Genomic DNA, 23,090 nt, shown 5'->3' on the forward strand with positions numbered 1-23,090 from the left:
TTAATTTTTGAGTTCACACCTATTTACTTCCCTCCCTTTTTTCTCACTTTTCTCTTTTTCAACCTCTCTCTCTCTCTCTCTGCTTGCCTTCCTGAGCAGCAGAGCAAAGAAAACAAACCTGTTTGGCTGGCTGCAACCAGGAAACCAATCAAAGGGTGCACCGAGAAAAGAGAGAGAGAAAAAAAGAGAGAGAGGACATCAAGAAAGAGAGACAAAGAAGAAGCCGCAATGTTTCAGCCAATGACAGGGGACATGTTTCCGCTGTGCCGTGGGTAGATGTCTCTGCTCTGTTGACCCTGACAATGTGGGACTGCTGTGCTGCTAAGAAGTGCACATGAATACTGGTAAGCAGAGCACTGTGTCAGATACGAAAGGCTGAATGTGTTGTGGTGGAGAGAGTTGGGATGGTAGAAGTTGAAACTGTTGCAAAGGTTGAGTATCAGTGTCTTGCCCTCCCTTCCTTTGTTTTCACTTCACTTTTCTAATGCTTAGGTTGTGCTGTATTTGTAGTATTGTGAAAATAATTTTGAAAGAAACAGCCTCTGTGTTGACAGACTTTGTATTTTTACCTTTTTCTGAAGATCTGAATGAGAAGAGAGAGGCTACAAACGCACCGGAGTGGCTGATTTGAAAGGAAATGCATTGCTTTGAGTGCATTGTAAGAGATGCTGTAATCGAACGTGCTATCCATTGTTGGATAATGTAACGCTGTTGGATTACTTCATGGATCAAGGATGGATACTGTCTGAGGCAGCTAAGATGTGCGCTTTCCAGATGAAGCTGGGAACTCAGAAAAATCATCGTAAGAATATTAAATGCCAGCTAAAACACTCAAAAACTTGAGCCAGTAGGAACAGCTGCTCCTATTTTAGCCAGTAAACATTTACATATTCAAACGAGAGCTCTGACATTTCTTAAAAGGACCATTATTATTTATTGTCACGCCCCCTGACAGAGAGACAGCCTGACATTTGAGGTCATTTTTGACTCACATCACTTCACAACAGTGGAATGATGGCAGCAGCAGGTTCAGGAGCCTCCCTGAGCCCCAAATCAAACTCCCAGGCTCCTACCAGTGGAGACCGGCGCCTGGTGGAAAAGGCCCTCAAAAGACTGGATAGGCTCCACGAGCTGTGCACTAACCCCCGGCTGGGCCTGAAGAACAGTCCACCATACCTGCCAGAGCTGGTATCTGAGACAACAGCGCTGATCACGCAGGTTTGGGAGCCCTACTGGGGCCCCAAGGTGACGGGCAGCCAGGTGCCCCGGGGGGACGAGGTCAAGTACCTGAGGGTCCATGTGAGAAACCTGCTGGATAAGACGGAGAGGGCTTTGCTGCTGTTTAAAGAGGGGCGGGAGAAGATATTTGAGGAGACATCCAGTTACAGGTAAGAGGACCTCTGGCTCACATCTACATCTACACACAAGAAAGAAATGTACCAAGGGTTTCTTTCCTAAATGCATATTAAACGCTTTGTGATTTCATCCTTTCTCCTTGAGATAACTTACAATAAATAATCAATCATTTCATCAGAGTCATGGACTGCAACATGCTTCATTTTGGTAAAACATTTTTACAATTTTTGCTTGAGATTAATTGGTCAGCAAAAATTTAAAAAATTGATTTAGCATTTCAGTCATTTATCCAACTAAAAATGCCGAAATGTGCTGCTATAAGCGCCTTAAATATGAGAATTTGGAGTTTTTCTGTGTTTTGTTGTTTCATTAGAAATTGAATATTTGTTTTTTTTTTACACTATTGTTAGAAAAAAACTAAACATCTGAAGACATCATATTGGTTTTTCAGAACTTGTGATGGGCATTTTTCCCCTTTTTTTGGACACTTCATTGAGTGAAACCCCAAAACTCACGATCTGTCTATTCTAAAAAGGGTTGGTTCACACAAATTAAAAAGACAAAAAAAAAAAACATATTTTCTCATTTTCGTGTAACACTATGTAACCATTATTATTTATTTATTTCTGTTAAGTTTTGAGCTTTTTGTTGCTGACTTCTGCTGCCCGCTTGCTTTATAACAATAGACTGTTGAATGAAACCAGCGCTCACAGCATTAAAAAAAATGTAAGTAAAAAAAATCAACACCAACATTTTTTCCAGAAACAGTGTCCTGGTAAAAAAGTTTCTACAATGTCATTTTTAGCAGTTGTTTTATCCGATTACTCTCCACAAATTAATAATTCGGAGTAACAGGAAACTTTTTCTGGAAAAATATTATCCTTTTCCATTTTTTTAAATTCCATGAGTGCCCCAAATAAAGTTTAATTCAAACAAACAAAATGTCCAAGACCTCAGAACAAATAAAACTCCATCTATCTCCATGTCCGGGAGGTGACTGACCATTTACTGATAGGCTTATCTTGTAGTCACCATTTTCTTTCCGACTCAAGCAGATGTTCTAAAACTAAAAACATGATATTTTTCCAGCAGAATTCCTCTCTGTAAACTGACTACAGGGTCACAAAGAGGCCACACATCTATCAAATCTTTATCCGGTACCATGGGACCAGAGTTTGGGCTCTTTACTCAGCTCATGCTCTTTAAAAAGGACAATAATCCAAAAGTAGTCTTCTTTAGTATCATGACTAAAAGTCCTTACTTGGCAGTTATGATAAAGGCTGCGACCACTCCCCGAACACACTAAAATAACTGTTTTACAAAATAGTTAGAAGCTGCAGTGAAATAAAATAACCTGGCCGGTTCGGACATGTCGAATATAGACTTCATTGTGTGCCAGAGGAAAAAAATGACCACGTTCAGTAAGTTTGCAGTTTGGCTAAAGTGGATATTCTGGAACATCTTAAAAAAGAGTGACTTCTTTTTTAGTCGGAGTTTGGGCTGCGCCAGCTGCTCCTGTTGGGACTACTAATGACGAAGGTGGAAAAGGGGCCAAACCTGCATCTTTGTGATGCTAATAATGTGGAGAAAACTTGGCAAAAGCAAACCTCAGTATGTGAGCAGCTTGAGAGAGAGAGAGAGCGCCTGGCCTTGAACAGAGTATTTTCTTTCTGTTTATGTCTATACAGTTGTATCCACAGGGTATTTACAGATATCCACTGCCTTTTACTGTCTTCTAACCTGCATGTGACCTATATTCAGAACAGGATGAGCACTCAGCTCCTCTGCTGTACTTACTCCAAATGTATACTATCCATCATATAGGATGGATAGGACCTGGAGCACATGGGTATAAGTGAAGCTTTTACTGAAATAAAAGGCAGAAAAAAACAGTTTTTCTTTTATCCTCTACTTTTAATACATTTCACCCTCCAAATGTACCAGGTTTAACTGAAAGCAAGGTTTACTATGTAATCCCTAATATGCACATAAAGGTCACATGAGTCAGTTGAACAGCCTGCAAACTAAAACATTGCAGATAATTAAATATAAAATGATTTTTAGGCCATCAAGCTTGCTAACTTAGCTAGCTCGAACCCCCTGGGCTCATTTGTACTTACATGTCCTCAATTTGGAAATGCACAAATTGAAATTCGTAAACTGAAATCGACGATGAAAGAACGGTTTTGAAATAGCAGCGCAACACACACACACACATCCTGAGTGGAGTACCTGAGTTCCTCGGAGCGGGAGTCGAACCCACGATGCCTCGTCACCAGTCAGAGCCCCTGACCACTGGACAAGAAAGAAAGAAAGAAAGAAAGAAAGAAAGAAAGAAAAAAAAATGCGTATCATCCAGAAGGCCTGGTTCAGAAACTAAAACATGTTCACGTTGAGTAACTAACAAAGTCTAATTCTTCTCTGTGTGAGAAGAAGCGCATGACTTGACAGAGACCTGATGGCTCAACTGATAGAGCACCATGTCTGAAGTCTGAAGGTTGTAGTTTCAAGTCCCAATGACTTTTTTTTTCTTCTTTCTTTTATCCAACACTCAGACTGTTTCATAAAGATTGAGAAAATGTATTTGGAGTGGGAACATTACTGCAGGTCTCATTAAAACTTCCAACAGCTTCACTTAAATATATAAAAGACCATAGATAACGATATAGATATAGATATAGATATAGATATAGATATAGATATAGATATAGATATAGATATAGATATAGACAGATAAATAAAAACCAAACCAGCGGTTTCAGTTTGTGAGGCTCATTCAAGACAGGTTCTTCACAATTTAAGATATCTTTATGAAAAAGTCATCTGAAGGTTGGATAGAGGAAAAAACTGTGTCATTGGGACTTGAACCCATAACCTTCAGACTGCAGAGCTGGTGCTTTACCAGTTAAGCTCTCTGCAGTGTATGATCACATATGTTCATGCCATGACTTGTCACTAATAAAAGCTATATTTGAAGTCTAAACTGCACAGGAGTTCAGTCCAGCAGTACACTGTGGTCATCAAGAGACATGTTTATGAAGCAGTCCTCTGAGGGTTTGAAAGAAGAAAAAAGACTAATGTGGATCGGACTTGAACCCACAACCTTCAGACTGCTCTCCCAGTTGATCTTTCAGGCCTGCGGAAAGATTTGTTTCTCACACAGAGAAGAATTAGACTTTGTCAGTTGCTCTTTCTTTCTGCTTATTTCTCTCTGGTTCTTTGATGCAGTAGTAAGGATCTCCGCCTGGGTTCGACTCCCGCTTCTAGGATCACAGGTACGACATGAATGTTGTGATTTGAAGGCCGTGTTGTTTACTTCTTTTTTTTAAATGCTCAAAACTTTGGGTTGGACATAACAGATAAAAACAACACAGGTGGGATTTGATCCCACAATTTTAGAACACAAAGCTGGTGTTTTACCAGTTAAGCTTTCAGGACAATGTCAAAGTAAGTGTTTCTCACACAGAGAAGAATATAACTTTGTCAGTTTGTCACTGAGAACATTTTTCAGACTGTAAACTATGATTTCCTGCAGGTTAATGAGCATCTTTCTCTATCTATCTATCTATCTATCTATCTATCTATCTATCTATCTATCTATCTATCTATCTATCTATCTATCTATCTAATCAATTGTCACTGACAATTTGACTCTACTTCTGTAAATGTATGCAAATTGTTACAGTTTTATTAGAGATTAGATAAGGCCATATTTTAAAGTATATTGTGTCGTCTTGCACACACAATTGTGACTGACAATTTGACTCTACTTCTGTAAAAGTATGCAAATTGTTACAGCTTTATCATTTCTCAGATTTAACTTCAGTGGAATCTGGAAATCAGATAAGACCATTTTTAAAAGCTTATTGTGTCATCTTGCACACACAGGATAGCAGATGTCCTTTGCACCGCAACCAGGTCTGCATGGGCAGTCATGTGGCACGTTGACAGTGTTATGTGTAATGCGGCTTAGATATCAGCACAAATATCATCTTTTGTGTTGTTGGAACATCCTGTTATAGTCTCACAATGTTCTTTTGCAGCTTGTTTTCTCATAGACTGGGACCAGTGAGCTGCAGATACAGTCACTGTTAGTTTCTAAAGACACTGGATAAAATAATAGTCTCCCTTTAGTAAGAGAAATTGATATCATGTGACGCTAAAAAACAGAAGTAGGAGATAAGAGGAGGCAACAGACAGTGAAAGGTTTTAGGGGCTGGGAGATTATTGTCTGTGACACACTATTGACTTCTCAAGAACTCTTCTGACTGGAATTTGTGAAACACATGCAAATTTGCAAACTCTGTTAAACACGCAACTAGAACTGTGAGCAGAAACAAAGACAGGACTTATGCAGTTATTAGTCAGTTATGTATATGACCAGTTTATGTAATTCTTAAATTATACATTTCACATTAAAAATAACTATATCCTGGAACACTTAAATTTGTGTTGAACTTTGACACAGACTAATATTTGATCAGCTTGTATTATCTTGGTGTACTCATCATGTGCAGGGTGTGGTTTCTGAATGTGTAATTCAATAGGAATTTGTAGTAATAGCAACTTTTAAGTGAACACTCATAATAGAAATAGTTGATTTTATGATACAGAATTTCACAAACCTGGGTTTTAAAATGGACTATTATTTTAAACTGGGCCGCCAAATTAGTGCAATAGAGAAATCTTGTTTCTTTCACCTCAGGCAGCTTTCGAAGGTGAAATCTTTTTTTGCACAGAAACACTTTGAGACAGTAATCCATGCTTTACCTCTCGGTTGGATTAATGCAATGCACTTTATTTCAGAGTTAGCCAGTCGTCCCTTGCACATCTCCAGTTAGTTCAGAACAATGCCGTCTGTCTGCTAACTGGAGTACGTAAGAGGCAGCACATTACACCTATCCTGGCCTCCCTCCACTGGCTGCCGGTGCACTTTAGGGTTCATTTTAAGATTATTTTATTTGTTTTTAAGTCTTTAAATGGCCTCGCCCCGCCCTACCTGTCTGAGCTCCTCCACCCCTACGCCCCTGCACGATTCCTCTCTGGTCTCTCCGATCAGCTACTCCTTAGGGAACTGAGGTCCAGGCGTAAGCTCAGAGGGGACCGGGCTTTCTCTGTCGCTGCTCCCAGCCTTTATAGCATTTTATCCTTGCACATCAGGCAGGCCTCCTCACTGTCCGTTTTTAAAAGTAATCTTTTAAAATCCCATTTTTATTCACTGGCTTTTAACTCATCATGAGCCTTTGCTCTCTTTTATTTGTTTTTATCTGTTCTTTGGGGTTTTTTAAATTAAAATTAATTTTAAAACCCACTTTTATTTACTGGTTTTCACATGAGACTCGCTCTGATTTAGTTGTTTTTATTTGTTCTCTTTTTTATTTATTGTTGGTCTGTCCTGCCATGTACAGCACTTCGTATCAGCTGTGGCTGTTTTAAAGGGCTCTATAAATAGACTTGATTTGATTTGATTTGTCCGTCACCTGCAGTGTCTGCTTAGAAAAAGTCTGGCCCTTGGACAAATGTAGTTGATGACCCCTGACATACACTCTTATAACTGCATCACCTGACTTCCTCCTTTGCTCCTGTCATCATTACTACAACAACTAAAGACCAAACAACAAACATCAATATGTTATATAATCTAAACAGCACTTCCTGGCCTACAATTACGTTAGATACAAATTATAGTGCATTGCTTTTTGTAGTACACAACAATCTATATTATGTTAAGAATGTACTGAGAAGTTTTCTTTCATCGAATGCTGGTAGAGTGCAGAAGGTCAAATGTCAAAGATATTTAGAAGTTATTCTCTATTTCTGTACAAGATAAAGAAGCAATCAACACATTTGACATCAAGCTTTTTTTCTTTTTTTTTTTTACAGCAAATGAGAATCAACCAGGGTTTACCGTTATGTAACAGGGCGGGTCCACTGTCACTGCTGCATACAACACCAGCCGTTTGTACTAAAACAACATCTGCACTGGTGTGACTGCTCTTAATTTAACACCACCATCTTTTTTATATATATATTCCTATGCATACGAGGCCAGCCAGAGCAAGAGATGTGGCTTACACATTTCCTCCCACATTACTCTACCCTCCTCAACACCGCTGAGGTTTTATTCTCCTAATTGAGGTGGAAAGTCTGTGACCACCAACGACACGGTCAAATGTCCGTCTTGTGAATTTGAAACGCCTGGACAGATCTGCAGAAGATCTACAGAGATGCTTCAAAATGTCTCGCAAAAGAGGAGATATACTTTAAAGAAGATAAGAAGTCTTTTGCCAAATTCAATAGATATTATTGACTAGTATTGTTATATTCAGGTACCAGAGTTGTACAATTTTAACTGCATTTGTATTGAAATAGTAGTAATATTTCACTTTAATTGGAAATGTGCAGTACATTAAAGCATATTGCAGTATATTTGATTATATACTGCATGTTTGATGCCTATAGTTTATGTAAAAAGTTGAAGTCCTCTTCACTCAAACATTTATTTTGCTTATTATTATTAGAAACAGCTTGTATCCAATAGTTAATATCTTTTGAAACAAAAACAATATCCATAATAAGCTCTTGATTGTTCAATGATAGAAGATGTGCTGGAATCATTTTTAACTAGTTACTATTACTAATTATTATGTATGACATCATCCAAAAGTGTTATTGCTGATATTGCCAGCATGTCTTCTGCTGGTGTTACAGTCAATGGAATTAATTTTAAATAGCGATGTGCAAGTTTTTACCTGCTGCACAAAGCTGCATGTTTGCAGAGAGATATATGTGAAGAGTATTATCTATAAAGTACACTCAAGAGTTGAGAAATGTGTAAATATAAATATAAATATAAATATAAAATCAAATTGATTAATGCTCCTCAAAATAAATAGAATATACACTTATAAAGACTGTCCTGAAGTGACACACTGGCCACTGGAACATTCTGTGGTATTTACAGACAAGCATGCAGCAGAGAGCATCCTGTTTGCTAGCTGGACTACCTGTTGCTTGTGTTTGCGTGTGTGTGTGTGTGTGAGTGTGTGTGTGTGTGTATGTGTGTGTGTGTGTGTGTGTGTATGTGTGTGTGTGTGGAAAGTATCAGCATGCTTGTTTCAACTGAGAAGAAGCAGTAGAGTATCAAATGTACAACAGTTAGACCTACTGTGTGTCTCCACATTAAAAGTGTTTTATTTTTATCATTTCATGGCCAACTGCCAGTGTTTACCACATCTGTCTCCTCTGAGCATGCCCGTCAGCTTATACACCCACGACTGTTTCTAAATTGTCAATACTTTTATATTTCTTGTTAATATTACTTGTTTCAATTTCTCGTTATTTTATTGATACTTCTTTCTATTTTTGCTCTACATTTGTTGCTGCTTACACTGAAAACATCCCCATTGTGGGACCAATCTAATCTAATCTAATCTAATCTTCACACACCTACACCTTACCACATTACGCTGCTTCTAGAAAACACATTTTTAAATAGTCGCAAAAGTTGAATGCAAGAGATAAACATGATACAAAAACATTTTTCTTTGCAGACACAAATAGTTTAAGAATATTATAAAGAGTCAGTTTTAGGTAATGGTTAAAAAGATGATGAGCACAAGGCCATTCAAACACTGACATTTTCAAGCAAAGTAGACCTATTTCTATTTCTGGATCTGAAAGTCTGACTGACGGGCTGTGGTTTTATTCTCAGGAGGAACCTGACCAAACTGTCCTTGCTGTTCAGCCACATGCTCTGGGAGCTGAGGGCCATGTTTCCAGGGGGCGGTTTCCAAGGTGACACCTACAGGGTGACTAAAACAGAGGCTGAGGAGTTTTGGATGCGTTCATTTGGAAACAAGTGAGTGTGGGGGAATTTTCATGACGAGACAATGTTTAAAAAATATATTTGACGTGGTGTGTTGTTTGTGTTTAGGTTCGCCACATATTAATGACTTGTTCTCACAGGTGTATCGTGCAGTGGAAGAGCTTCAAAGAGCAGCTGCAGACTGTGCACAAGTTTGAGGAAGGGATGGAGTCCATGGCTCTGAAGTCAACTATAGATCTGACCTGTAACGACCACATCTCTGTGTTTGAGTTTGACATCTTCACAAGACTGTTTCAGGTATGGTGAAATATTACAATCAAGAAGAATAAACTGATTACTTAAAGGTCACAAGGATGCCACAGTGCCTTAGTTTATATCTTATAATATAATATCTGATTAACGTCCTGTCGACTATGTGGTCCTCAGGGGTCAAAAAGGACCCCATGACATAAGACTGGCTTTAGGACATGTAGAAAAAAATTATTACCAAAATTGATATATAATTTTCCTATTTTTTTTCCATTATTATTGGTCAATTTTAGTCAAATATACAAAATTAGCCCTCATTTCAAGAGAAAAATAATACTAAAACCTGAATTTTTTTTTCAATAGTAATAGTGGGGGGGGGGAAGTATTGATGGGAATGCACTGAGTGGGATATGTCAACTTTTAGTGAGGCTTATGTTTTGAAAACATTGTACATTTTTAGATGACAGAGAATTAAAAAAATATCACACCTGTGGTCTAAACTTTGCAAACTTTTTTTTTCACGCTTTACATCAACTCAAGGCCAACACATACAAAATTAGGCCTCATTTTCAAGTTTGACTATGTGTGCATGTATGTATACTTGAGAGTGTGTGTTTGCGCGTCCTTGTGAGAAGATATGTACCTGTGAGTGTGTGTTTATCTGTGTGTGTGTGTGTGTGTGTGTGTGTGTGTGTGTGTTTGTGTCTTTATATGCATAACAGACAACATGTGCAAATATACATTTTGACCTCGACCTCTTGCTCGCTGTCCTCCTCAGCCTTTTTGTAAAACACGTAAAAACGTATTTGAAGTTGAAATTTATTTTATGTATAAATGATGCAGAGGGGCACATATGCTGAAAATTATATGAGTGTTAACTGATATTAATGGTATGATGAAAATGATTTGGGGTCAAAAAAGACCCCAAGGACCACTGGAGGGTTTATGCTGTTCACATCCTGAGTCTCTTCTCTTCTCATTTCAGCCTTGGAGGTCACTAATAAGAAACTGGAACCAGCTAGCAGTGACTCATCCGGGCTACATGGCTTTCCTCACCTATGACCAGGTTATAGGTCGGCTGGAACACTACCTGCACAGACCTGGGAGGTGAGGTCAAGCACATCGACAAACTCCGACTGATGCAGTTCCCAGAGAAGCTGATTTATGTTGCAGACGTCTCAAAACTCGCACCGTGGAGGTTGTTCAGTGTTTGATTTCAAACCTGGCAAATGATTTTAAGAAATGAGATCTGTGAAGCAACACAAAACAGCACTCCAGTTTTAAGTACCTGGCTATTCATTATGAAAAGTTTAAAAACTGGTCAGGGGAAAGAAGCGTCATTTATAACTTTTAATCTATTTTGAAGTACCATGCATTTCTTTTCCTCTTGAGTTTTTGGCATTATTTTCATAGTGCATCATCTCAAGCTTTCCAGCTTACCGTCTGGCATTCAAGAAATACTGCTTCTGTTATGAACTCAGGTAGGCAGTTTTGTAGGGTTTTCTTTTGATTCATTGGGCAAAAATCCCATTATAACCATTTAGCATATTTTAAATTTAAGTAGTGTGAGTGGAAACTAGACTCCTGCACCTCCTCCTGGCTCTGTATACAGACTTTAAAATCTAGCTTGTGACAGGCGACTTTGGCAAATCACAGGTCACTGCAGAGAGAAGCCGTAACAATTGGCTCCTCTACAAATGCAGATGAGCATGCACGTCCCTTCACACAGTGAAAGCCCTGATCCAACGGCAGGGAATCATGCAGAAAATGTTACAATTTCAGCATTGGCAGTAACTGCCTACAAGTACAAAGCAAGCCAAAAAACTAAACCAAACTCATCCTAAATAGACTAAAAACGGGACTGACTATAAAACAAATAAAACACATGTCAATATCAGTGAAGCCTTTTAGAGATGGAGAGAAAATTGTGCTTATGGCTGCTGCTTATGCTTAGTGTTGTGATGCCACATTCAGGAGCCTTTGGCTACAGTTAGCAGAAGGTTTAACTATTAACATTTATTTCCTTCTCTGTAACAGATTGCTGTCAGCAAATGATTTCAACTCAATGAGTAATTTCAGAGTAATTCCACTCCATGCCTTAACCCAAATATGTTGTATTTAAAAAAGTAGTGTAAACAACAACCAACATATTTACATAAATAAAAGACGTTTGTACATGAAATTCCCAGTGCAGCCAAACAAATTAACTGACTTGAAACTGACTCAGTGAAGTATACAAAAACATCTCTCCTCCTTTCATTCCCCTCAACATACTGCTGGGAAATTTCTTATCTGTCCAGTCTGTCAAGCCTGTAGAAACAGTGTCTCCCACAAGATTTTCTGAGACTATGGGGGCCCCAAAAAAAGTAGGGCGGGTCCCCAGAGAACATTTTTGCCCTCAAGGCCTAAATTTGGTGCCTCTCGCACATTCTAATGCCACTATTCCATCTTAGTCATTGCATATTTTAATTAATTATTGTAAAAGAGAATAGGGGTTCTTTTTTTATTTAAGGCATCATTTTTGACAGTCTTCTTGTAAATTCTGTGGTGGACTCTGCTAACACATCCATGTGCTCTTGTTTCTTTTTTTTGAAGGCGGGTCTAACACGTTCTTACCGTAACGCCTTATAGTGTGTTTAATTTACACTGACAGTTGGAACTTCAAAGTCAGAACTTGTAGCTCGGAACAATGTCGAAAATTGACATTCGTGTAGGCTTGAACGCATCATTAGCCGTAGCACACAAACGCCGGACTCTCTATGTGTGCTGCAATGTAAATTAGTCTAACTATCGGAACATTAATCCTTTGTTATACCTGCGATGTTTGTTGCCTTATGTAGGGACAGTGGGGGGAACAGATTGGGATCACTATGAATCTGGGAGGGACATATCCCCCCGTCCCTAATGCCGTTTCCGTGCATGCATGTAATAGCCACCAAACCGGCACAAAAAACAACAATTAGCAAACCACTATCTTAAACAGACATTACAAACACTAACGTACATGGAACATAAAACATCAACAAGTCAGTTTCTCACACATCACCACTCCTCCGCTCCTTCCACTGGTTATGCTTCAAGACTCTAGCTCTGGCATACTCCGCTGCTAATGGCTCAGGCCCAACTTACATTCAGGATCCTGTCAAACCCTACACTCCTGCCTGTCCCCTCCGATCTGCATCAGTCAAACAGCTGGCGACTCCCACCCTGCACGGGTCTACTTGCCTCAAAACCACTTCCAGACTTTTCTCTGTCTTGGCACCCAAATGGTGGAGCGAGCTCCCCACCCACATCAGGGCCTCAGACAGCCTGGACATCTTCCGCCGCAGGCTAAAGACCTACATCTTCCAACAATACCTCGGTTAAGTCATGGTCGCCTAAATTAATTATAAAAAAAATAAAAAAAAACTCATCTCCTTCAGCTTATAGCACTCCTGTAGCGGTTAGAGTTGGCTCTCAAAGTTATGTACTTACTTGATTCCTGTGGTCTAAGGCTAGTACCACCAGGCTGAATGCACTTATTGTAAGTCGCTTTGGACAAAAGCGTCAGCTAAATGACATGTAATGTAAAGTAAAAGTCAGAGGGGAGCTGCAGGAAGAGGGCTGTATTTTCAAATTCTGGCTTTTATTTTGGTCCCTTTTCTAGAAAAATGTCTACCCCAGCTTTAAGTGCAGCTTCATGAACAATAAGCATGGCCTATACTGTAGAATCAATAGTATAGCTGTTTTAAGAATGGGAGGCATTTTACTGGAATCCATCGTACAAATAAAGAACTAGACAGAAGCAACTCTATTTGAGAGAGACTCAGTATCATCCCAAAACAAACTAATGCTCATCTGTGAACTTTCATGGCTACATGTAAACAAATGGGATTTTCAAGACTCTCTTTCCCTCCTAGCTACATCTTTCGCCTGAGCTGCACCAGAATGGGCCAGTGGGCAATCGGCCATGTGACTAACGAAGGTGGCATCGTCCAGACCATCCCCCAGAACACACCTCTCTTCCAGGCACTCATTCAGGGCTTCAAAGAAGGCTGGTGAGGACGAACACACACAGCTCTCTGGTTTATTTATTTCGTTTGTTTGTGTCTTTTCTTTAAGTGCTGTGTGTTTGTGCACCTGCAGCTACCTGTACCCAGACGGCCGTGAAGTGAACCCCGACCTGACAAGCTTGTGTGAACCGGCCCAGAAGGGAAAAGTCAAAGTTACAGAAGTAAGTGGATGCACTTTGTACCTCTTTATCAATTTATCAAACTGCCAGTAGCATCCTGAGGCTTCACCATCACAAAACACAGATCATATACTGAGATCTATCGTTTTTTCTGTCTCATCCCTCTTGTCTACCCACCAACACCTAACAGGAGCAGTATGAGCTTTACTGTGACATCGGCAGCACCTTCCAGCTGTGCAAGATCTGTGCAGAGAGGGATAAGGACACTCGTATCCAGCCCTGTGGGCATCTCCTGTGCAGACCCTGCCTCACAGGCTGGCAGGTATGAACCCCCACCCATTTACTCACACATTAGCCCAATGTACAGGATTCTAATTCAATACATATGCAAATTTTTTGGCTTCTGGTTGCTAAATACTGATGGTAAACCATGGCAAATTTCCGTAAAAAGTTCTGATTCTTCAGTGGAGTGAAACAGTCTGGTTTGACAATTTTTTTTTAGATTTATCTCTGTCTGCCAGAATGAATATAAGCCCTCCCATGGGTTGGTTGAGGGTTGAAGCCCCGCTGTACTGTAACAATGCTGGTTATTTGAATGTGGTTTGGGGTTGACATCAGAAATAGACTCGTGTTTAACACAGCGTGTGAGTGATTTTCACATGCCTTGTTATACAAAATAACCAGCATGAATCAATGTCATGATTCATTTAATCATTTCAAAGTAAAACAATCAAATTTCTCATAATTTCTGTATATGTTGCATTGAATTGTAGAATTGCTATAGAAGAATTTTAGCTGTACAAAAACTAAAGTTCATTTCATAAGGTAACTTTTATGTCATGCATTTGTTTTTATAGCTGGATATTCACATTCAAAGTTAATGCTGAACTATTGCACTGCCTTTGTAAGGACACCAGAACACTTTTTTTTTTTAAATCCCACTTTAGTCACATTGCATCAGTCAGCCTTGTTGACACAACACAACTATATTCAGTACACCATGCTAGTGAAATGTGTCACATTGCATCAATAAGTACGTCAACTCTCCTGTTCTCTCAGGCCACAAAAAGAGCGATGGACTTCACACTTGAAGTCTCTTAAATCAATTCTTTGCTTGAGAAAACAGTTTAATAACTCACCCGAAGACAAGAACAAAGCTCTGTTCAAAGGTTCAATGGTTCAAAAGGAAAAGGGCTGTGAAATGAACCATTACTATAAATGACAGATGTCATCAATATGTAAAATGACAACTGAAGATGAGGTTTTTTTTAAATAAATGTCAGAGAAGGACGTACAGAATATTATCGCTGGCCTATAAAAGAATTAAATTACATTTTGAAATTTAAACATCATTTAAAATGGCACAGAAATCCCAAAAGTCGGCAAATCATCATGTGGACAGCATGTCCCGTGTGCACTTCCTACTTCTTCTTTCAATCACAGAGTGACATTGAAAACTTCCTGTCAGAATAAAAGCTGCTGCTGGAAATATTAGAGCTTTATGCTTTACTACTATTTATTTCAGTCAGCCAGCCAGTAGCCTCCCATCTGCTCTGGAGGTGCTTACGTGGCGAGGTGCAGAGCAGCATGTCCTGACATTTGGCTGATGACTTCCTGTGTGAGCAAAGGCTCACATCCTCCTCAAACTGAATTGGCCACATTCACTTTGAGAAAAAGAAAAAGAGAAGAAAGAGAGAGTGGAGGGGGGGGGGCAGACAGGAAAAGAAAATAATGCTTCATGGACGTCAGACCACAATGGAAAAGTTGTAAGTCTAGAATTGTGGTCAACCAAACTTCCTCATCAACACTTAGTTTACAACAATACGATAACCATCAAACATAGTTACACTTTGACGTAACTGAATCACAAAATCACATTTTCAAAGGCATCTTCACACTTTTGCAGCTGACAACCAACAGTTATAAAAAAAATAATACCAAAGTTTCCGAAGACTTTCAAAGAACTGTGGCGAGAGAAAGATTTTGAAATAGGCCAAAAAATAGTTGCAGGTATGTCAGTTAGACAAACGTTACTGTAGTTTAATCTTCTGCTGCTCTACAGTCTGTTGAACCTGGTATTTTCCACTTCCTTTATCTCTTGAATAAACTGCTGGCTCCACTCTTTGAAGACAAGTCCAAGACATTCCACTACACACACTTCAAAAGACAAGAAGCTGTTGTCAAGACAATGGGTAGTAAGTGGTCTCTACATTCATATAGTGTTTCCGTTACGCTGTCGTTGAAAACTATCTAGCAGAAGTCAGCAGGCCACACCTGCCCATACTGTCGCTGCGACATCAGAGGAACAGAGTCCATCCTGGTGGAGCCCTACCTGGCAGGCAGCGGTCAGCTGGAGGAGGACGCCGACGACGACCAAGAGGAGGACGACCATGAGGACATTGAACTGGTGGTGAAGGAAATGGCTGCCATGAGGAAGGTGTGTGATTTATTTTCTATTTATGTTTTTAACAGTTGTGAAAAGGACATTTACTCAAGTACTGTACTTAAGTATCATTTTGAGGTACTTTACTTGAGTATTTCCATTTAATGTAACTTTGTACTTCTACTTCACTACATGTTGATGCTTTGTACAGGTGTTTATTTAGTGTTTGTTTATTGTTGCTTTTATGCATGTATTTATTATTTCTATATATACATTTGAACCTTTATCTATGTTTTTACAACCTAAACAACTTTTATTTTATTTTGCTGTTTTATTTTTTATTTTATTTTATTTTTTTGTTGCTATTTGTATTTTAGTTCACATCAATATCTAAGCAGTCTGGACCTAAAGAACTTTTAAATTAAATTAAATTTCATTTTTATTTAATTTGCCATTTCTTAACTCCCACTGTCTTAAATTGAATGATGTGTGATATGTGCCTCTTTTGTGTGTGTGTGTGTGTGTGTGTGTGTGTGTGTGTGTGTGTATGAGGACTCTGCAAACAAAATCTACCTCCGTGTACAAATAAAGTAACTTGAACTTGAACTTTAACTTTTTATTCCACTACATTTAGCTGACAACTTCAGTTACTTTTCACATCAATATTTAACATAAAAAAACATGAGACATTTAAAGTGATTAGATATTTTTAATTAAACCCCATAACAATATATTAAGTAATTTAAATGAGCCCAACCTGGACAAAAGTAAAATGCTGCTTGCATGAATGCATCAATAATAACAATCCAACAATAGACAGAATGGGGTCATTCTGCATAAGAAGTACTTTAACTTTTGATACTTTAAGTACACTTTGTTGCTGATACTTTTGTACTTTTACTTCAGTGATTTTTGAATGCAGGACTTTTACTTACAGTGGAGTAATTTCACAGTGTTGTATTAGTACTTTTACTTAAGTAAAGGATCTGAATGCTTCTTCCAACACTGATGTTTACCACTTTGGTTCAGACTGAAATACCTGCAACATTCAGCTTCAGCTGTACATTGTTTTTAGTGCTACATGCTGATGTTCTAAACTAAGATGGTGAACCAGGCAAACATTACCTGCTTAACTCAGTATATTAGAATTGCCACTGTGAACATATGGACATTTGCATTAGCTCAAAGTCCTGCTGTGCTACTGCTAGCATGGCTGCAGCACCATGCAGTGCAAAATTGCCATTGCATGGTGCTGCACAGCTCGACTTAATTCAACTCACTCTTTTTTAGTTTTAAAATAGCAAAAGCTGTGAATACTACCTGGTACTTTTTGTTAGTACCACTTCCAAGCGAGCTGAGCCGATACTGGAAGGTGGAGTTAAATCACTGTACCGCTGATTGGTGAAAGACAATTATTACTAGTGCGACACAGGACATCCTGCACAAACCTGTTACTTTTAAATAGCCAAGCTGCTGTCAATAGTGACCACAATTTTTTTTTTTTTATTATTCACTTGATGCTGATTTTTTTAAATGGCAGCCTACAAATCCACATTAGGCCATACCACTGACAAAGTGCGGACATTTCTTTGTTTGGTACCAAAAGTGAGTGAAGTAGTTGAATCAAGCTGAACCATTCAGTGGAAATGACACATTAGTCTATTTTCTATTTGTCTCTATTTGAAATGTATTCAGTCTTTAAGTACTTGTACCACCAGGTTTCTTGTAATGGCCGGTAACTCACTGTCTACACTTTCTCTCCACAGTTCTCAAGTTTGGATTACCAGGTCCCCATGTCCCACCTCAGCGCTCCACCTCTGCCCCCAAAAAGCAGCTCACTCCCACGCTGTGCATCTCCCTCCAACCTGTTCCAGACACCTGAAACCAAGACTCCGGACAAAAACTCCCACTCCCGTGCTGTAAGTTCCTACAGCTGTTTGAATACTGTTGCTGTGTTACTTCTTTGCAGTTTAATGATTTAATTTGCCCTCCTGTCACTTTCTAAAAAACTGGCCTAAACTAAACCTTAAAACTAAAGCACTGAATAAACAATTGAGTACTAATTGACATTCATTTCTTGACTGCAGCCAACTTCATATCAGCAGATGTATGATGTTGTGTTATATGGAAGAAAAATATTTTGCATGTTTGAGGAAAATGATAAAAGGAAGTCAAAGTATTAATAGATTAAAAATGTTGGGTTTTATATGTTTTTGTTAGTTCAAGAAAAACAAACTGTGAGCAACACTGTGAGCACAAAAAGACCTGATGTATCAAATATGATACAAATTAGAATTCATATATGCCTATTCATATTGGATTTTTATTTATTTATTTATTTGTCAGCAGGTTCATTAAACACTTTTTTCATGGTTCAGGCTTTATAGGGTTAATTTCTTGACTGCTGTCATGAAACAGACAGAGTTTCACATTGTGTTTTAGTATAAGTGATGACCTCACATAGACGAACTTTGCTACTATCACAAAAATTAGCAAACTTTTATGAAATAAAAAATTAACCGAGAGGGAACTTGACAAGACAAGATGAAAAAAGATATTAGTTGCTTAGCACCTAGGGCTAGAGGAAACACTGTAGAAAGTAGCTAAAATAAATATTTTTGCAAGGGGAAACATACAACTCATACTCAACTTATGACCCACCAGACTTTTTCTAATTTACAGTGAAAATAAATGAATTCAGAAATAAAGAAAATATCTTTCTACTTTGAATGTAAATAAGGTACCAGAGTGCATACAAAATATCAAAATAGACTCAAAGAGCTTGTTATTTTTTTATTTTTAAGGGCCACAAGGCCTACTGTTAATCCTTGTGCCATTTTAATGTTGTTAACAGCTCAAATTACTCAAATTAATTGGACAAGAAATAAAAGAAATATGAGTTATAGGCCTTTGGCAATAACTAGCTGCTGGCCTCCTGTCATTTTGAAAAACTGGCCTCCGGGCAAAGCAGGTTGCATATCTCTGCTGTATAAAGTTTTTTTTATGTCTGACATATTTTCCTCACCAGATTTCTAGAAGTCTTTTTTAACCAGTACAACACCATTTAACTACCTGACCTTTGCTATGCCCCTTAATAACTCTTGGTACATCTCTGCACTTGACTATAATGATTTATCACTCCTTTTTTTTGTAGTTTTTGACACAATGGTTCTCTAGTTCAAAACACAACAGAACCTTTCTTACTTCAGAAATGAAAGACTGTCACTGGCCTATCAGATTTTAGTAGTTTATGCAATTACCTTGCTAATGTAGCATTAGCTAATGCTAACAACTCTGTTAATAAAAAACTGACTTTAATGTTTTCAGCTAATTTTTTAAAAGGGGTTTTAAACATGCACTTGATAGCTACTGGTAATAATGATAAAAGGAATTAAGATCCAAAGTTTCCCACTCCCGATCAGTAAGTTCAAGCTATTTGAATACTGTTTCTGTGTTACTTCTTTGCAGTTTGATGATTTAATTTGTTAAATGTTTCCATTTCTCACAACAAACTCACCAGGTAGTCACAAATTACATTTTATTTTGTTACTGTAACAAAGTTGTTGTTTTTTGTGAGCTTGTCATTTAGGGATATTTTAAAAAATCGGTCAGTTTACTTGTACTGAAGTATTCTTTTATCTCAAATATTGTACTCACCCACGTCTCTTGTCGTAGCCGATGGCTGCTTAATCTTTGTGACATGTTTCCTCTCTTCAGAAGGCTCATAGTGCTAATGAAGCACGTAGAAGACACAAACAGACAAACAAGAACGGGTAAGACGGGTTAATAAGTCTTGTTTTTGTTAAGATTATTAATAGTCACAGTTCAAATTTTCTATAAGGGAACAGAGGGAAGACTTTTCAACCATGTTACTATAACCTTTAACAAAGTAGAGGATATATAAATCCAGAAGCCAGATCATCTGTGCAAAGCTTCAGCATGTCATAGTCATTAACTGATTTTGCAGATTGTGTAGTTTCTGGTGTTGTTGTCATGTCTTTGTGCATATAAATATGTGTCTTATTCATTTGTCTTTTTAAATGAAAACCTTTTAAGAAGAAGATTATTTTAAAAACAAATAAGGGGTTCAACTGTGTACTTTGATGCTAATATAAAGATTCATATTGGAAAGACTATAAGAGACACAAATATGACAATTACATCTATGTTTTAATATAATTATGAAAATTATTGATTGTAATTCCCAAGACTGCATGTTTCTACATTGAATATTAGGTGATTGTTAATGTTTGTTAATTTAATTTCCTGATTTGATAAGGTTCCCCTGTCTATTGTTTATTGTATTATTATCCCATTAGCTTTTAACAAGGTTGCTGGTTCACGTATATACATGAGACAAGGTCGACACAGAAACAGTTTTTAGGTGGCGGGGGAAGAGCATTCACTTATGTTTCCATTTCATCTTGTTCTGTTATGTGCAGTACTGAAAACCTCCCAGAAGTGAAGGTTTCATCTTCCACGCAGCTGGGCGTCGACGGTAAGTTGTAGCATTTTATAACCTTGTATCTTGAAATGTGCAGATAAAGTTATAAATAACTAATAAGTGAGATTATTCGACACTTTGTAGATGATGTAGTCTTATAAATGCAAACGCTTATATTCCAGTGGTTCTCAAACTGTTTCTGTCATGCCTCTCTTTTGTCACATGATGCAGACATTGAAACTATTAACAGAAGAAGCCCACAATATTCAACTTTATTGATATAAAAGACTATGAACTGCATGTTTCTCTTTAATTTGGTTCCTTTAGATAGACAGATAAATGACTTTATTCATCCCCGAAGGGAAATTCAGTTGTCACAGCAGTCCGGTTTTTAAGTACAATAAAATACAACAGAATAAAATACTGAGGTAGAATAAATAAAAACAACAACAGAAAAAAAAACACAGAATAGAACAAGGACACTTAAGAAGTTAAAAAGAAGATAAGTTGGTAGGTGAGGTACAGTGGCAAGATGATGGTAATTGTACTAATGATATGATGGTAATAATGTTATAGTGACTAGACAGTATATAATATATATATATATATATATATATATATATATATATATATATATATATAATAAGTAATATATATATATATATATATATAATAAGTAGTATATAGTAGTGGCAGCATAAGTATATGTATATAAAAATAATAATAGCAGTAGTAGTAATAATAATAATAATAATAATAATAACATAGCAATGTGTCATATATTTAGCCTGTGCAGGGTATGCAGTGCATACATACATAACATAATATATAATATGTAAACATGTATAAACATATAACATATATAAACATATATATATATATATATATATATATATATATATGTTTATGCAATATTTAGGCAAGTTTTCTTCCCTCTCATAGTTTGTACATGTTGTTATGCTTTCTGAATAAATCTTGCAAACCTGAATCCTGTAAGCTTTTCTAACATCTTGTTATTTTATTGTCATCATATTAATTGACAAGTATAATTTGACACATCATTGCAGAGAAGCACATGTGGAACTATTACCACTAATGATCAGTTACCACAATTATTTTTTTAATGCAGTGCAGCGACTTATATTGCAATTAGTGGCACTTCTGTCTGATTGGCAAAATGTTGCTGTGAAAAAAGTATTTTCAACATCAGTTTCACTCAAGTTTTTGAGAGCTTTTTTCCCCCCTTGGGTCAAGCCCACTCTGCTTTGGCTCACTTTACAGTTTGAGTGCCAGTTATGTAAGCATTCAGTTTTATGTCTTTTATTGTAGTTAAACGTTGCTACACAAAATATACATTGGTAACAGACCTAGTACTAGTATCTAGGGCTGGGCGATATATCAATATATTTTTAAATTTGATATGGAATTAGACCCTATCACATATATTAATATATATATTTTTTAATTATTTATTTATATATAAATGCTCCCCTTACTAGAGTTTGTCATATTTAGTTCTTTTGTAATGTTCGTTATTCTTTTCTCATATAAATATATTTATTTCGGAAAAAGATTGGCCTATTTTATTTCATAGGCTATTTTTATTTAGGATATTTTTTTATTTAAATATGCACTTTATCAAACTTTGATAAAAATAAAAAAAGGTACTCCTGTTTTACAGTATTTATGGTCACTTAAATAAATGGTTTCAATGAAATTACTTGTGACATGTCGTATTTGTCTTTGACTGAACATTTGCTCTCATTTTGTGATAAAAATATCAGGTTATATATCGTATATTGATATTCAGCCTAAATATATCGGGATATGACTTTTGGCCCATATCACCCAGCCCTACTAGTATCATTAAATTTTAATTGATGTCAAAAGTTTATAGGTCTCACTTTAAAATATAACATGAGCACTTCACAGCAGAGCGTGACATTTTTTATGACCACATTTTGTGTTTGTGTGTAGGTGGAGCAGCATGGATTGGACCCTCCAGCCCAGTCAAACAGAGACGAAGACATAAAGAGAGGGCAGAACGGAGAGAGGACAAATGTGACCTGGGAGACGTGACAAGAACAATGTCGTCCTGACAGAAAAGCAACCTCTGCAAAATAAAGACTCTTTTACTAAAGTGCGAAATACTTGCCAACTAAAAAAAACGTATTTCCTGAGATCAGTCCGTCAGAGAATGTAAAAAATAGTTTGTGGTGTCATGTTTAACTGTAGATGACCGTGTGTCTGCTGCACTGCTGAGACTGTGATGAGTTGGTGGGACTGACAGGAAAATTGCTGACTGAGGCCTCCTACTGTTCAATAATCACACTGCCATTATCTTCACAGTAGGTCCTGATTCTTTATAATAAGTATTTTCTGAGCCTCCATGAAATAACAGAAATGAATGACAGGCTTGAAATTTGAAAATGTAATTATATAAAGAAATGAAGAGGGCAATCATACATCTAGAGCGAATATGTGAAGCAATAGAAAATGTGCTACCTCGTCATTTAACCCATGCCACAAGTGTGTTCTCATAAATAAGTTATGTGAGTAAATAAAGATTTCTGTGTAACTCCATCAAACAGTCTTATTATAATCAAACAAATAAACTCATACTTGAGCTTCTAAATAGTTTAATGTGTCTTTTACTCCC

The 23,090-nt window shown here is 37.4% G+C and overlaps 1 protein-coding gene across 2 annotated transcripts; it reads left to right on the top strand.

Annotated features, from left to right (window-relative positions):
- The first annotated feature begins 202 nt into the window (after nt 1-202).
- On the top strand, nt 203-22,859 carry cblc (Cbl proto-oncogene C, E3 ubiquitin protein ligase). 2 transcript variants are annotated; one of them, XM_059338779.1, is made up of 13 exons: nt 203-344; nt 582-1,388; nt 9,071-9,217; nt 9,325-9,481; nt 10,419-10,540; nt 13,333-13,470; nt 13,559-13,646; nt 13,795-13,926; nt 15,859-16,041; nt 17,754-17,906; nt 19,705-19,760; nt 20,430-20,485; nt 22,409-22,859. In XM_059338779.1, exons 2-13 carry the CDS (start codon nt 1,012-1,014, stop codon nt 22,528-22,530), a joined length of 1,731 nt encoding a protein of 576 aa, XP_059194762.1. In that variant the 5' UTR covers nt 203-344; nt 582-1,011; the 3' UTR covers nt 22,531-22,859. The 2 variants fall into 2 exon arrangements, with proteins under 2 accessions (XP_059194762.1, XP_059194763.1); XM_059338780.1 differs by having other exon boundaries at nt 15,862-16,041.
- Nucleotides 22,860-23,090: the final 231 nt, after the last annotated feature.

This window comes from Centropristis striata, chromosome 8, assembly GCF_030273125.1.
Source record: "Centropristis striata isolate RG_2023a ecotype Rhode Island chromosome 8, C.striata_1.0, whole genome shotgun sequence".
Taxonomy (NCBI): domain Eukaryota; kingdom Metazoa; phylum Chordata; class Actinopteri; order Perciformes; family Serranidae; genus Centropristis; species Centropristis striata.

What these genes read in the sequence shown, in the direction of transcription:
- cblc (XM_059338779.1), top strand. Translation starts at nt 1,012, where the DNA reads ATGATGGCAGCAGCAGGTTCAGGAGCCTCCCTGAGCCCCAAATCAAAC. An exon ending in GAGGAGACATCCAGTTACAG is followed by an intron (nt 1,389 to 9,070) that starts GTAAGAGGACCT and finishes TTTTATTCTCAG; the next exon opens with GAGGAACCTGACCAAACTGT. An exon ending in CACGCAGCTGGGCGTCGACG is followed by an intron (nt 20,486 to 22,408) that starts GTAAGTTGTAGC and finishes GTTTGTGTGTAG; the next exon opens with GTGGAGCAGCATGGATTGGA.